This window comes from Lolium rigidum, chromosome 6 (genome assembly GCF_022539505.1).
Source record: "Lolium rigidum isolate FL_2022 chromosome 6, APGP_CSIRO_Lrig_0.1, whole genome shotgun sequence".
Lineage (NCBI taxonomy): Eukaryota > Viridiplantae > Streptophyta > Magnoliopsida > Poales > Poaceae > Lolium > Lolium rigidum.
The window spans coordinates 204,914,240-204,930,703 of NC_061513.1; the positions used below are offsets into that span (position 1 = coordinate 204,914,240).

Sequence of the window (16,464 nt, forward strand, 5' to 3'; positions counted from 1 at the left end):
AAAACAGTTTGTATGTTCGCACCTAACTTGTGTTCTTTAGTCATCCAACTTGGATTAGCAAATTTGTTTAAGTTGCTTTACTGAATTTGCTTAAGTTAGTGAGAACACCAGTTGCACACATCAACTGGTGTTTCCAACTTTGTTGATTTAGTAAAGCAACTTAACAAAAAGTGGGTATACAACTTAACAACACTTGTGTTCTTTAGTCAACCAACTTGGATTAGCAAATTTGCTTAGTTGCTTTACTGAATCAACAAAGTTGGATTAACAGACTTGGGTTACCAAAAAAAAGAACATGCTTAAGTTAATGTGAATCCAAAGTATACATGCTTAGGATCCAACTTAGTTATCTTTTGGCGAACCAACTTAGTTATCCAACTTAGTTTGCTACTTGAGTATCTTTATGAAACAAGTTTAGGAAAAAATGTAAGTAAAAATTAGTGTGCAACTTATTGCTTCACAAGTGTTCAAATTAGTAAGAAGTGTGTACAGTAGCAGGATGCAAATTTTGGTTGGGTTTGGTTTATATGAGTTTTGCTAGTTAAAGCACGCTGATGGAGCAAAAAAATTAGGTATAGAAGATTAAAAAATGAAGCAAGTTAGCTCACACCGGGATACTACCTTGGATAAAATATGAGTTTGCAAAAACATACCTTACCAGTGGTTGCAAAAATGTCTGCCTTCCATTTTATGAATCTTTTTTTGAAAAAAGTGACCTGAAAAAATAAGAGTGTAGAATTAGTTGCATGGCAGATGTAGAAACAGTATGTATTGCCTAAAAACACAAAAAGTAGATTCCCTATTGCTATTAAGGAAGGTTTGTTACATGTATCATAGGTTAACTGACATTTTGCTTTATTTTTCATCTGCCAAAAAAAATGGCAGGGCGCATGATGAAGATTATGTCTGAATTTTATGGTGAAGATGCTTTTGTCCCATATGGCCCTAAAACGATATCAAACTTGAGGTCAGAATTCAGGAGTGAGAACAAGGAATATGACATAAGTGAGACACTTGACTATTTCAAGGACTTGAAGCAGAAAGACCCAGATTTCTTCTATGATTTCTCGTTGGACGATGAGAGCAGAGTTGAACACATATTCTGGGTCGACAGTGTTGCGAGGAAAGCTTATGAAGAATCCTATCATGATTGCGTGTCTTTTGACACAACCTTCTTGACAAATCGCTTCGAGCATGCCTTTTGCCCCCTTCGTCGGGATAAACAGACATGGACAGTCATTCATGCTGGGTTGTGGTTTGATTCGAGATGAGAAACAAGAAAGTTTTGAGTGGCTTTTCCGCACTTTCCTTAAAGCAATGCATGGCAGGCAGCCGTTGAACATAATCACATATCAGGACTGGGCTATGAGGTCTGCGATACAAGCTATTTTCCCAGAAACCTGGCATCGAAACTGTCGCTGGCATATAATGAAGAAAGCTAATGAGAAACTTGGTTCTTTCTTAGGAAGGCGTCCAGGTTTGGCTGAAGAATTCAACTCATGTGTTGATGAGAGTTGGACTGTAGAAGAGTTTGAAGCCCGTTGGCAAGAAATGGTTCTGAAGTGGGAATTGGCAGGAAATGAAACATTTGCTTGGTTAAAGAAAAATGCCCACACATGGGTTCCATGTTACTTCAAAGATCGCTTCTTCCCCTTCTTGCAGTCAACTTAGAGAAGTGAGGGGTTCAATGCTATGCTGAAGCGGTATATTCATCCTCACAACTCAATTAAGCATTTTGTGAAGCAATATGAGAAAATTCAGCGGAAAATTTTAGGAGTTGAGGGGAACAATGACTACAGGACAGAACAGCTTGAGGTAGTGCCACAAACCACTTTCCCGATTGAGAAGCATACGCTTTCAGTTTATACAAGGGATATCTACCACAGATTCAAAGTTGAGTTTGAACTCATTGGTAGGTACAATGTGCAGGTTCTTGCACCAAACATGTACTATTTGGTTCCTAACAGTGAGAGGTGCTACCCATACGGGGAAAGAAGCTACATGGTAAATGCAAGTGGTGAAAACAGCTACAACTGTGACTGCTGCAAGTTTCAGCGCGACGGTTTGCTTTGCTGTCACGTCTTAAAGGTGTTCACACACATAGGCATTGATAGGATACCAGATAGGTACATCACAAGGAGGTGGACTCAACTTGCAGTTGAAAGTGTCACAATGCCTACTGGTCCTGCGTTGGATGAGTTGATGCCGGAACAGTCGCAACAGAAGTTGCGTTATGCAAATTTATGTACATCATTTGTACAGGTTGCTAAACTGGGCAGTGAAACTGAACAAGCAGCAGCTATTGCTCGCAGACACATTAGGGAGATGAAGGCTGAGTTTGTGCAATTGAAGAAAGTACGGAGGAAAAATGCTAAAAGCAATACATCTACAAATGCAGCACAGCCAACAGTACCTACTTCTGCGCATCAGCATACATCAGATCCTAATGCCCCGCATCATACACCTGGAGCTAATGCACATCAGCATACAGCTAGTCGTAATGCCCCGCAACCTACACCCAGAGGTAATGCACATCAGCAAGGAGCAGGTCCTAGTGCACCGCAACCTACGCCTAGAGCTAATGCACATCAGCAACAATCAGGTCCTAGTGCACCGCAACAACCTTCATCGAGTTCTAATGCGCAGCAGGAAACAACGGTTCCTCATGCCCAGCAGCAACCAGCAGCTCCTACTGCGAAGCGTGCAGCACCTTCGGCTCCTACTACTCGTCAAGCAAGGAATGCAGCGTCTTTGCCAAAAACTAGTACCCGTAAACGAGCAAAAGCTACTGGTAGGAACTGGTTTGAAACTTCCGCTCCTACGGGACAGCAAACAAAACCAACGGAAACCAACCAGCAAGTTCCTGTGGAACAAACTTATGCATCACCTCAAGGTGTCCATGTGGGTCCTTCTCCCAGTCCAAAGTTCTCAGGAAAACAGACAGAACATACGTCCTATGTGCCACAAACTGCTGCACCTCAGCATCGAAGTTGTGCGAAGGAGCAAGCATCTTTGGAACAACAATCTGGTGGTGTTGTTGCGCCAACAGATGAACCTTTCGTTATTCTCAATCCTCCCAGATCTAATACTAAAGGTCGTAAGAAAAGTAGAATTCCAGCAGGTATTGAGTTGCAGCCAAAAAAAGTGAGTTTGTGTGGTGTGTGTGGACATCCTGGTCATAACACTGCGACGTGTACTGCTGCGTTAGGCAATAAGGACAGGCACCCATGAAAAGGCAGCAATTTTTTTGGGAAAAAACAACTAGAGAAAATGAATACATGATGTGTAGTCATGAATATGTAAAAATGTATTGCTCTTTATTTATATAAGTATGAACATACATTTTGGAGCAGCAAATTCCATAAGGTGTAGTATTAAAAAAATGCTTGCTTTAACGAGCAACTATACCTCATTTCTTCTTCATTATAATTGCTTTCCATTTCACAGTATTCTTGATAGATGTAACCCATGTATGAGTCATCTTCTTCCTGATGTTTGGGATGTGAGAGGCTGAGTAGTTTGGTAACTTCCTGCCATTCCAATGTTCTGCATTGAACAACGTGCAAATGCCACATTCCGTGTTGCAGTGTGTGTAGAAACCAATTTAGTTTTGAATGGGAGAAAAACTTAGTTAAACATGGAGAAACAAAACTTTGTGCATATGCGGAGAACCATTTTAGTTTGAAAGTAGGAACAACTTGGACATGTGTGGAAACCCAAGTTAGTTTGAATGGGAAATGAAGTTAGTACATGTGTAAGAAGAAAGTTATTTGAACTGGACAAATAACTTGTACACTTTGCGGGAATGTGGCACACCTGGATAAACATAACTTGTGTGAATTCAAGTTAGCTTGAATGGGGATGAAGTTAGTCCATGTGTAGAAATCAAATTAGCTTTGAATGTCAAACAACTTGTACTAATTTGGGAATCAAAGTTAGTTTGAATGGGGGATGAAGTTAGTACATGTGTAGAAATCAAATTAGCTTTGAATGTCAAACAACTTGTACTAATTTGGGAATCAAAAGTTAGCTTGAATGGGAAATCAAGTTAGTACATGTGTAGAAAATCAAGTTATCTTGAATGGACAAACAACTTGTACATTTTTGGGAATCAACCTAGCTTGAATGGGAAATCAAGTTAGTGCATGTGTAGAAATCAAGTTAGTTTGAATGTAGAAACGAAACCTCTGTACAACTTACTACATGTTTGGAAAAAACAAAAATGTCAGTACATATATATTTTCCAACTGAACTCACTTGGTCGCTTGCTTTGGTGGCTTTATGTCTTCGGGGCCTTTGAATCTGCTGAGCTTAACTGGTGAATTTGCATAATACTGGTCCCACAATGTGTGAATAGCTGAAAGAATGTCCTCGACATTTTGAGCTAATTTTCTATCAGACAAAGATCTAAGGGAATCCAGCACCTCAAATCTCCTATCCCTAATGTTGATGACGAATAACCAATAGTGGTTCACTGGCTCATCTGCGTCAGGTACCAAGTCTTCAATTACTGGCAGCATCACCTACATTTTATTAGAGGTAAAAGGGTAAATTAGCATGCAGACCATTGACACAAAAAAAGATTTACTGTATGAACACAAAATAGTCATTTTGGAATTAGTTTCTTAAGCAATCCAAAGAAGGAGTAAGTTAAGAATCAACTCTGTTAGCTTGGCCCAGGTCGCTCGCAGGCATGTTGACCATTTATATACAGTTAACAAAAAAACTGCTTAGTGCAGATCCATCATAGTGAAGTGTGTTTTTCTTGTAGGAACATTGTGACAATTTGGGATTCTGAAAATGTATGAACATTTCTGGAAAGGATGTCATGTACACAAAAGTTTTCAAACAGGGGGAAAAAAAACATGGCACTGCCCCACCCCCCTAGCAACTACTGAAGGTTACATAGAATACTTCATCGAGCTAGTTGCACTTTCAGGGTAGCTGTTACAGATCCAGGGCAATGCACAAGTACACCCAACTTGAGCATATTTTCTCTAAACCAGATTTGTTGCGTCAGTAGTGCAACTTAAGAATCCACCTTAATCATGTTTGATAAATCTAGATTTTGTTGACTCAATGTTGCAACTTAAGCATCATCCCGGAAACACAAAAAAGAAGTAGTAATTTTAAAAGTTGGCGTTGTTCTTTTTATTTAGGTGATAATGCAAAAAATAGGAAATGAACAAAGTATTCAACCTAAGAAAAATGTTTGCTAAATACAAGTTTACTGAATACAAGTTTACTGAAAAAATGTTTGCTAAATACAAGTTGAGCATGCTTGTGAATCCAAGTTTACTGAATCACTAATGCAACTTAAGTATCCAACTTGTGCATGTCTTGTAATCAAAAAGTTTGTTTTAGTCATTAAATGCGACTTAAAAATTGCTTTTGATAAATCCATGTTGGTTAGGTAAGGAACACAAGATAGGCCAGAAAAAATTGTCGCGTCTAAACTAAGACAACTTAAGTGCCACTGTAAGGAAAATCAAGTTAATCATGGTATAGAAAAACTAATCTTACAAAGTCTTTCCTGTCCAGGTGTGCAGTAACCTTGTTGAAGTGTTTTTTCAACTCCTTCTCATTCTTTTTCAAATCTTTGAGTAGATGCTGCAGATAGTAAAATAAAGCATGTGATTATGAATATACACATGGTACAGTAAAAAGTACAGAAAAAGTAGACCAAAAAAACACAAAACAATTATGGATTCGTACCGAAACCCTCAAAGGCATAACAATCTTCTTCACATCCCTATCTTTCCTCAACATGATGGACTCGATTCCAAGTTCCATTACAGTATTGCTCACTAAACCACAAGGCATCATTGCGTTGGCAAGCTCTTTCAGTGATACAAAAAACCTTTCATAGTTGACAAATATTGGAGATTTGTCAATTTCCTTGCCCCTCGTAGATCTCCGTCCATGGGCAATCACTGCATTGTACAACTCTTTGACCTCTGCTGAACATGTGAACAGGCTACTATCTTCATACGTGATGTATGGTGATAACTGACAAATAGCTTGCCTAATTAGTCTGCGTCGCTTCTCTTCTGGCCTCTCAGCTGCTGTTGTGCTTTCCTCTGCTTGAGAGCTGGATGCAATGTTGTTCACCGTAGCTACAGGGGTCTTGAACCCACTGCCAGTAAGGACAAAGCTGTTGTCGGTACTTGGTTGCTCCTGCCCGTATCTCCCTCTCTACTTTATCAAGAACTTCACAAGCTTCTTTCCAGGTTGATTCATCCCACTCATCAACTTCGCTGCCAAAACGTTCAGCATCCAAGTCAACTGGTGTTATACCAAATGAGTATGGAGGGTTTGTGTCGATTTTTGCAGGGCTATCAAAACCAAGATCGAAACTCGGAGCATCCGGGGCTCTGGCCAGCATAGCACGTTTCCTCGTGACCTCATCAAGATTTGTAATCTTTGGTTCAGGAGGTGGACAGGTTTTACGTGTAGGGCATGTAGCTTCTCTGTTTGCTGGAATCCCCTGCGGGAGTGGTGCATGTTTCTGTGGTGCTTTCATTACTTTAGTTGGTGACACTCGGGAATGAGGCATGACTTGTGGGATTTGCTGATGTTCAGTTCCCCTGGAAGATGTGGGCTGAAATGGATTTGCTCTTGTTGGTCTTGCATCTGCACATGCAGTGACAAAAAATATTTTTGCTTTTGGGAAAACCAGAAACCAAGTCAGAACATTTTTAAAAACAACTTTGTTCCTTGTGTTGAGGCAAGTTAAGCATTGTTCTGATACAAAAAGAAAAAAAGAAAAGTATGCTAGTAGATTTGTGTGTTACTGAAAAAACTTACTTGGTGGCACTGCACAATGAGACATGACTTGGGGATTTTGCTGATGTCCGATAACACTTGAAGATGCAGGATCCTGCTGATTTTGTTTTGGTGGCCTTACTGTAGTCATTTTAAGGTTGGCAGCGCCACGTGCTTCAACATTTTCCTGAACCCCATAATTAGGAACTGCAGTGACATGCTTGTTTTGCTTTGCCAATTTGGTTGTTCCATGTGGGATATTTGTGCTCACTTTCACTGCTTCTGGTTCGGTTTGTAATGTGACTGGGATTGTTGACTTCCCAGTATCATTAGCTGATAACCTGCTTCTCTTTTGGTTTTGAACTGGACGTTCACGATGTACCACCTGCTTCTGTCTGAAAATCTTTTGCTTCTGATCTGCACCTTGGATATCCAATCTATGCACATTAAAGCACTCTGCTGTGAGCTTTTGTATTGCCTCATCACTACCAAAAGTGGTAAGTGGTGGGTCGCTTTCCAGAGTTGACTGCTTATCCTTCTGTATCACACTCATGAACACTTCCTTTGCATACAAATGGGGATCGTTGTCGAAAATTTGAGGGGGTCTATGTAAGGAAGGTCAATTTCACGTCTTATCTCCGAGCCAACCAACTCTCGTAGTTCAGAAAATGGACTGCAATCCGATACATTTGGTGCATCATCATTGTCATGCTCCCGATTTGTGTGCAATCGTGTTGAGCGTTCTTGCTCAGCCCTCCTTCTAATACTCTGAATAAGACCCTGAATTGACAAATCATCTGAACTTGTTTCATTGTCAGAAGGCATCTTCTTGAGATTGCTAGATGGTGCATCATTTGATTTCTGAGGTGTCAGCCTAGCAGATCTTCTTGGAGCCGGTTGCAAGTAATCAGCTGAGTGTTTAACTTGTTCATATTCCCCTCTACCTCCAGTGCTATGGTTGTCATTTCTGACATCTGCATCATCTTCAACTTCCCTGTTGTTGTCAACTTCATCTACCCTGTTGTTATCATCTACATTGTCACAAACCCTCTTCCTGAGGTTGCTAGATGGACCATCATGGGGTTTTTTAGGTGTTAGCCTAGCAGATCTTCTTGGAGGCGGATGCAAGTTGAATGTTGGGTCTTCGTGCTGTTCATCTTCCCCGGTACCAGTGCTATGGTTGTCATTCCTGCCATCTGGGTCATCTTCATCTTCCCTGTTGTCATCATCTTCATCCTCCCTGGTGTCATCATCGTCATCGTCTTCGCCATCACTATCTTCTTCAGATTCACGTTCTGCATTATTATCATCAACACCTTCGTCGTCGCAATCATCCTCATCATTGACAACTTTGTCATTCCGTTGCCTCTTCCTGCTACCTCCCTGCTCTTCATCCATTAAATTCGCAAACGATTCGACAAAGGTGCCAAGCCTGTTTGATATGTCTGTGCACAGCTCCCCAACAATTACAGCAATTTTTCGTTTCTTCTGCATATACAAGGCAACTTAGTAAAAATGCATATGAAACAACTTGGTTTTACTATGTAATTCAACTTACTGTACCACAAACTAAAAAAAGACATGGTGAAACTAGATTAGACAGTAGATACAAGTTAATCATAGTGGGTATGCAACTTAGAATTAGTGAGTATGCAACTTAGCACACGTGTGAAGCAAACAAAAAAATCACATGCAAAAAACAGATTTAGGTAAAATGTGGCACTAGCCAATTTCTTCTATTCAAGATACAACTTGGCTTATATGTGGAACGATTAAAAAAACGGCGACAAAAAAATGCACAACTTACTTATATGTATGCACCTTCGGAATAAAAATGATGCGCTACTTAACAAATAAAAAGCCAAGTCAGTCCTAATGGTAGATAACTTAGACACCAGAACATGTAAAAAGTTCACTCGTGAGATGCAAAAAAATTAACTATAGTCCAACATGTATACCTCGCTTGCAAATTTCCGTGGCAACTTTGAAGATACAAATTCCTCCGCCCTGGTCATTCCCACAAAAAGAGAGTCTCTTAAACTTGCACCAATTGTTTCTTTCAACTTTTCATGCAACACAAAAACGAAGAAAAGACAGACCACCGTGTTAGTCAAAACACAGTATATGATAGTAAGGCACACAAAAAACCCCGAAAAAAAAGAAACTGAAAAAAAAGTTCATTGGTTCAAAACACATACTCTAAGCTTCCCAAACTCGCCATTGCCTTTAGAGTCCTTTGCGCATAACATTTTGTATGAGCCTATCGTTCCATGCTGCAGCCCGAATGGGGCATTCTTCATCAGTTGCTACAGGCTCATCAACCACCAATGAATCGAGGTAAAGTATCTGCAAAAACAGATAGAACATGATTTGGTTCAGGTAAAAAGGAGAAAAGTTGGTATCGTGAAAACATTATAGTGTGGTTCCAAAAAATAAAGAAATTTGGTTTTGAAGTTTACCACTAGGTGATGCAGGCAACAACACACAGACTTCTTCTTCACTCCCATCTTCTTTACTTCAGCAATGATTTGATCAATTGCAAACTGTGCGAAGTTTAACCGGCGGAACTGATTGAGATCAAATAAACTGGTGTAACATCTGGGACTTATAGTTGGACTTGTTGTAGGGCTAATGAAACAGCTGATTACTCCCGCAAAATATGCACGGAGGAACTTCATATCTGCTGATCCTCCCATGTCTGATATCATTTTGCACCAATCGACAAAGTCTGGTGCTGAACCACTTTCTATTCCATACTCTTCGTTCATGAACTTAATTGGTTCCGTTTCCATTTCACAACAAACAGGCATGCCTTCATTTCGGATCCCAAAAATCCTGGTGTAGCTGTCAGCAGTAACTGGAATGCTCCCCCTACCAGGAATGGCAAGCTCGCTTCTTATGGGATCGAAGCATGAAAGCACTCACATACTCAGGTCAACCGGCATTTCTTTAGCTTCAACCTTTAACATTCCTCCCCAGCCCCATTCTTCAATGAGTTCCTTCTGAGCTGGCACAAGTATCTTGTTAAGTTTAAACAACCTTGCAGGGGAAGCTCGATTCCTTCCAAGCTGAACATAACAGAAGGAATGTTAGTTGAAACCCAAAAAAACATTGAATTACGAAAGAAAAAATGTAAAGATGAAAGAGAAAAGTCCGTACAAAAAACTCACTACCTTAAAGCGTCGGGCAGCTGCAGGCTTCGGTGCTGCATTTCTGGATGGGTCAACAGAGTTCCTGGCTGCGAAAACATTTGGTGGAGCAGGTGCTGCTGCTGTTGAGATAGTTGTTTCTCGGACAACTCCAGAAACTTGTGGTAACCGTAGTCGGGACCGCTTATCATTATCCTTATTCATAATTTCAGAATTTTTGACACTGTAGAAATAGAGAAAAAATGCATTAGACAACTAAAAAACTATGCAACTATAAAATACCCAAAACAGCAATCAAACACTTAAAATGTGGAACGACACACAAATGAAAACTTAAAAAACTAAAGAAGTCTTTAGTTGCGATGCTAAGTTAGTTGCGATGCTAAGTTGCACAGACTAATGTTAACTTGCATAGCCACTATTGTTAAGTTGTATATTCAAAAAATAGGGTTAAGCTGCATCCACTATCTGCTACTGTGTTGAATTTTGTCAGAGGTATTATTGCCATTTGCCGCCTTCGCCGATGCACGCTACTTATTTTGTTGGCCAGGGGTAAATTCAGGAGGAATGTGCTCTGCTGTTCCTCTAGGCACGAAGAGCAGTAACTTCCTTGCCTTTTTCTTCCGATGGTAAATCTTTCCCTTTCCGTTGCCTGCCCGAATTTATGAGCAGGAAGCAAATAAAATACCTCTATAAAACAATATTAAGTTGTATACTCAGTGTTGTTAAGTTGTATACCCACTATTGTTAAGTTGTACACCACACTATGATTAAGTTGCATCCACTGTCCAAAAAAAATATATATCAGCACGTCTAAGTTGTACATCGTTGTCACTATGTTGGCTACAAAAACAACTATAGTAAAGTTGCACACAACTATATATGAACTTGAAAGTCCATGCATCTAGGATGCCTACAGTTAGTACTAAATCGGCTACCATGATTTGTCAACTACCTTTTGTCTTGGATCACATATGAGCTAAGTTGCATTTTGCACCCCAATAAAATTGTTCACTCACAAAAAATCTGCTAAGTTAGTATTTTATAGATGGTGAAATTCACCAATGTGCTAAGATGCATACCCACAATTCCTAAGTTGTATACCTACTAATATTAAGTTGCACATCCCTACTAGTAATCCTCATAAAGTCTCTTCACCAAAAGCTCTGTACTAGACCTTGCTTTTATGAGGCATCAACAAGATGTTAATCAATGTTCTGACTATACAAATGAAATTGTTTGCCCATACAGAAAAAAGAACAACTAAGCATAGACGAAGCAGAAAGTAATGAAAAACAGTGACTGATCTCTCCCTGGTATGCAACACAAGCAATCCAATTATCCCTGGTCTCAGCTGCAAATTTGCATCTGTATAGTATGATCAACATCACAAGGAGTAGAAAATTGAACAGGTAGAGGTGCATTCCCCATCAACATGTATCGTCAGCATACAAAAACAATCTACAGCTCGAACTCCTCCTCACGTAGTGCCATTTCTGCAGCCTCCTCCTCATCATCATCGAGAGCAAAAATTACTGGTTCCTCTCAGCTGGCTTGAACATGTAGAACATGAAGATGTAGAACGCCATGGTGGCCACCTCCTCCGCAGCGACGCACCATGATTTGTTATGAAGTAATGCACCATTATCGTTGGTCAAAAAAAATGGGAAAAAATTTGCCTACCATTGCATCTACCTTGTACATTATGATTTGGCACATGCGTTGCACACACAGCAAAAAATCAAGGGCAGTACCACCAGAACTATACGCCAGCAGCCTCCCAGCAAAAAAGTCCTCAAGAGAAATTAGTTCGTGATTGGCTCGAATTGGACCTCAACAACGACGAAAATTAGTTCGTGATTGGCTCGAATTGGCTCGAATTGGTCCCCACGAAAGTAATTTTGCAGGGGACTACCTATGCATCGAATTGCTCGCTCCAAAAAAATGTACGAAGAACAAGCAAAAATTAGCAGGGGATGAAGCTAGAAAAAACCTCTGGAACGGCCGAAAACTTGGTGACCTCGCACCCCGCCGACGAACGCACCTAGATCTCCCGCCTTGTTGATCCCCACCGCCGCGCTCAACACCGCGGATCTCGACGACTGGCTAATGGAGTGGCCGCGCACTCTCTGGTCGCGTCGACAGATGGAACACCTCGACGCACGCGACCTCCTCCCCCCTACCGAAAATCGTCGCCGAACACCGACGGGGAAGCCTCACTCCCCGGCGCAGAGCTCGCCGCACTACCGCGCGGTTCACACTACCACCAACGAGCAAAGGCCCCCTACGGCGAAACTCCCAGCGTCCGAGATCGCCGCCCTCCGCCAGCGAACGAGATCGCCGCGCTCCGCCACCAGCACCGAGAAAACCTAACGCGAGAGGGGATTTGGGATCGCGATGGAGAGAAGAGAAGGAGAAAATGGAGGAGAAACGTCGCGGGGGTCTGCCTGTCCGAATCGACAACAGTAGACGACAAAAACAAGTGGGGATGGTCCGGGTTTCAGGTGCGAAACGGACCGCGTCCAGGTGGGTTTCGGTCGCCAGACCCGCGTGAAATCCGTCCGTCAACAGCGAATCCAACGGCTCACGAGCGAGTGCTCGGTTTGACAGGGAGCATCCAAGCACTTTTTAGCAATTGGGTATAAGAAAAGGAGTCAAACAGATGAAAGTTAGCCAGATCTAGGAGTAGCCAGCGCCAAGGCTATCCAGAAGCATGGAAACAACAAAATCCGGCAAAGATGGTGTCGGCCATCCAATTTAGCGATTTGCAGTGGCAGGTGCCGAATTTACGCGAGGACTAGTGACACAGGCATACAAAAAACCTTGTTATAAATCGTGTGCGGTTTCATACATTTTGTGGACGGTCGAAAGGTCCAATTTCTAATAGTGGAAGCACATGTATCTTAACATCGTACGTAGAAACTTTCATTGGTGTTGCAAAAAGTATGGGATTTGATTCTGACGTCTCAGCTTCACCTTAAGTTGCAGTTCGTGTGGTGGCCTCACTAGTGGTTGACGAGACGAGCCAGCCGGCTGCCTTTTCCAGTGTAAACCCCAGACGTCTCTCTCGGCGCAACTGCATCGGGTCGATCGAACCGCTAGCTGGCCCATGATCCATCCGGGATCACGGTGGGAAAGCGCGAGGCACATACAGATACAGTTCCCTCGCGTGGATCCGTTCCACGTACGAGTACGTAACATTCAAGAAGGGCAGTCCAGCGGAAGGCTCTGGTACTAGTCTACTTCTTGCCACTTGAGATTTGTCAAACAAATCAATCAGCCGACAACAACCCCCGCCTTGCCATAAGTACCACCGGTAATGCCAGCCGAGTTAAGCACGCACGCACACACACACACGTTATTGTGCAGTTGAGCGCTCATTGTATACCATCCTTCTGAGCGTGAGCCATACCAGCGACCTTACGACCATGGCGAGCAGCAGTGGCCTAGCCGGCCTGGCGATGCTACTCACGGCCGTTTTGTGCCTGCAGCTGCCGGCGGCGAGCCGCGCGCAGCTGCAGGTGGGGTTCTACGACACCACCTGTCCCAACGCCGAGTCCATCGTCCAGCAGGCCGTCGCGGATGCCTTCGCCACCAATTCCGGTGTCGCCGCTGGGCTCATCCGTCTCCACTTTCACGACTGCTTTGTCAACGTATGTTCGTTATAGCTTTCTCGCCAATCATTTCCATGAAAAGAAAACTTTGTTACTACCCCAGTAGCCATCAAAACAATTATCCACACCAAATTTGGCTCCCCTGTTCTTCCTTTTTTTCGCCTCTATACTAGCTAAGATTTGGTCCATGGAATTAAATAGCTATCGAGATACTCAGCTAGGTTTTTGTCACGTTTTGCTAATTAATTTAGCTCTCAGCCGAGTCCTGTATAATTGGGTTTGCATCGCGATTCGTTTAATTCTTTTCCTCTCAATAGGATTTTTTTCTGATAAATGACGCTTTATTACTCGATGTTTCAAGCATTACACTCAACCTCTGGATAGTTAAGATGCACATAGCCGTTTAAGAATCCAATATTCAAATAAAAGTTTTCCAAAAAGAAACAAAAGGAAAAACCCAACTAGTCTCAATAGCATACATTCTCGTGATTTGTACCAAAGACTAATGGAAATTGCATCCAAAATACTTGCAAGTTGGTTGCTATTAAGATCTTTTATGTTTCAAGTGAGCTAGCAACTAGAAAAGCTACCTCAGTTCATTAGATTTGATTTTTAATTCATGCTAATGAGTTGCAACATAGCTTGCAACTACGAGTCTACGATCAATATATAACATCAAAACTAAGTTAAGTTGTCTGAGAATTAGTCACACACATTAGTTAACTAGCTACGTTTACTAGTCAAAGTATTACATTACACTAGTAGGCCGGCTATATTGGTTTCTCATGACAAAATTGGTTACCCTAGCTACCTACTACTGTCAGCGACCACATAATTAAATTTGTATTTCTTCATGAAAGGGACAGACATGCTAAAACATGTATATATACTTAACAAGAGTGGATCAACCTAGAAGATAACAACTTTGGATTGACCAAAAAGCTAGGGCCTAGGAGAGGGTGACTACTGATCGATTAATCGACCCAACATGTTCAAGAGTAGTGTGGCAAAAGCCGCAAGGTCTACTATTGGACTCACTCTTGATTGGGCCATATACTATCACATGTTTGACGTGTGACCTTGCTATTAAGGTAGAGCTAGCTCTCAAACCTTCCCATATGTGGACTGCTCAATTATCTATACAACTAGTCCAACATGCAAGCCATGCTGAAGCATGTAGATGCAGGTGTAGCACTCAGGTGAACTGTATGCGACTGCCAACGACCAACAGCATATGATGATAAGATGTAGTACATAACTAAGGTACCTACCACGACATGGAAGTATGGAAAATTATCTACTCCTAACCAAGGAAAAAACTAGCGCGCTATAATAAAATAGCGTCGGCCAAAAAATATGCTATTAGCGTGCTATAGCGTGCTAATAACGCGCTATAGCACGCTATAGCACCGAAATGATGTAGCGTGGGCTGTCTAAAAATGCTATAGTGTGCTATTAGCGCGAAATAGCGCGCTATTTTTTTCCATGCTCCTAACTGATTTGTCTCCGTTCGGCACCGGCACCTATCTGTCTGAAAACTAGTTTCAGGGATGGTACGCCGGCCAGCCGGTCATTATTTCTGTAAATAAACCTTAACAGCAGCATCACGTTAGGTGAAGTATAGAATGCATTGGTTATGTATGGTTAGGGGCTAGCATCTATTGTTCGTACTGTACAAGCACAGGTGCGTTTGCCTTGACAAATCTTGATGACCGATCGATGACACCTGCAGGGCTGTGATGCGTCGGTGCTGCTGTCCGTAAACCCCGCCGGAGGCGACCCGGAGCGCGACGCGCCGCCCAACAACCCGAGCCTCCGCGGCTTCGAGGTCGTGGACGCCGCCAGGGCCGCACTGGAGCAGAGCTGCCCCAGCACCGTGTCGTGCGCCGACATCCTCGCCTTCGCCGCACGCGACAGCATCAACCTCACCGGCAGCGACGTGTTCTACCAGGTCCCCTCCGGCCGCCGCGACGGGAGCGTTTCGAACGGGACACTCGCGTTCACGCTCCCCGGCCCGAACCTAACGGCCGAGGAGCTCGTCAAGGGGTTCGCCGACCGGAACATGAGCGCCGAGGAGATGGTGGTCCTGTCCGGAACCCACACCCTTGGCCGCTCCCACTGCAGCTCCTTCATTGTCCGGAACCGCGAGCGGCTGGCGAGCGGCACCATCAGCCCGGCGTACCAGGCGCTGCTGGAGACGCTGTGCCCGGCCAACACGAACCAGACCACCAACGTCACCACGGAGATCGACCTTAGCACGCCCACCGTGCTGGACAACAACTACTACAAGCTGCTGCCGCTCAACCTCGGCCTGCACTTCTCCGACGACCAGCTCATCCGCAACGCCACGCTCAAGGCCTCCGTCGACGCATTCGCCGCCAACGAGACGCTCTGGAAGGAGAAGCTCGTTGCCGCCATGATCAAGATGGGCGAGATCCAGCCCAAGACCGGCGCCGAAGGAGAGATCCGTCTCAACTGCAGCATTGTCAACACGGCTTCGTCGTCGTCATCCTCCTCCGCACGACTGATCGAGGTGCTCCGCCCGGGCTCCGACAATGAGGTCGCCTCGAGCTAGCTGATTGTTATGCACCCAGAAAGACAATAAAGTACGTACGACGCTTATGTTTTCACGGATGTACGTAGGCCTGTAGCGGTGTGAGGGGTTGAACGTGTTTGATGTATGTCTCAGTATGTGTGTGTGGCACAGGGAAATATGTTTCAATGTGCATGGACAGGTGTACTACTCGCCAGTCAGTGTTCAGAAGGTCGCATTTGCCTTGCATGAACAATAAAACGTTGCGTGCTTCCAGCTGATGAGTCATGGAAAAGGCTCCATCTGGTGCGTGAACGCTCCAAGCCTCCAACACATCTCTAATGTAGCACTGTAATGCTGTCGGTAGCAGTATCTCCATCGCTAAGTCATCTGTTCTATTAGC

At 43.2% G+C, this 16,464-nt stretch overlaps 1 protein-coding gene across 1 annotated transcript; it reads left to right on the forward strand.

Annotated features, from left to right (window-relative positions):
* Nucleotides 1–13,146: 13,146 nt before the first annotated feature.
* On the forward strand, nt 13,147–16,256 carry LOC124665134 (peroxidase 1-like). Its single transcript, XM_047202536.1, has 2 exons — nt 13,147–13,567; nt 15,261–16,256. The coding sequence occupies exons 1-2, from the start codon at nt 13,343–13,345 to the stop codon at nt 16,101–16,103; spliced, it is 1,068 nt and encodes a 355-aa protein (XP_047058492.1). The 5' UTR covers nt 13,147–13,342; the 3' UTR covers nt 16,104–16,256.
* The last annotated feature ends 208 nt before the right edge of the window (nt 16,257–16,464 follow it).

Bases quoted from the DNA above. Each gene is read 5' to 3' on its own strand.
- LOC124665134 (XM_047202536.1), top strand. From the start codon at position 13,343: ATGGCGAGCAGCAGTGGCCTAGCCGGCCTGGCGATGCTACTCACGGCC. The intron at 13,568-15,260 runs GTATGTTCGTTA...TGACACCTGCAG, and splicing joins TTCACGACTGCTTTGTCAAC to GGCTGTGATGCGTCGGTGCT.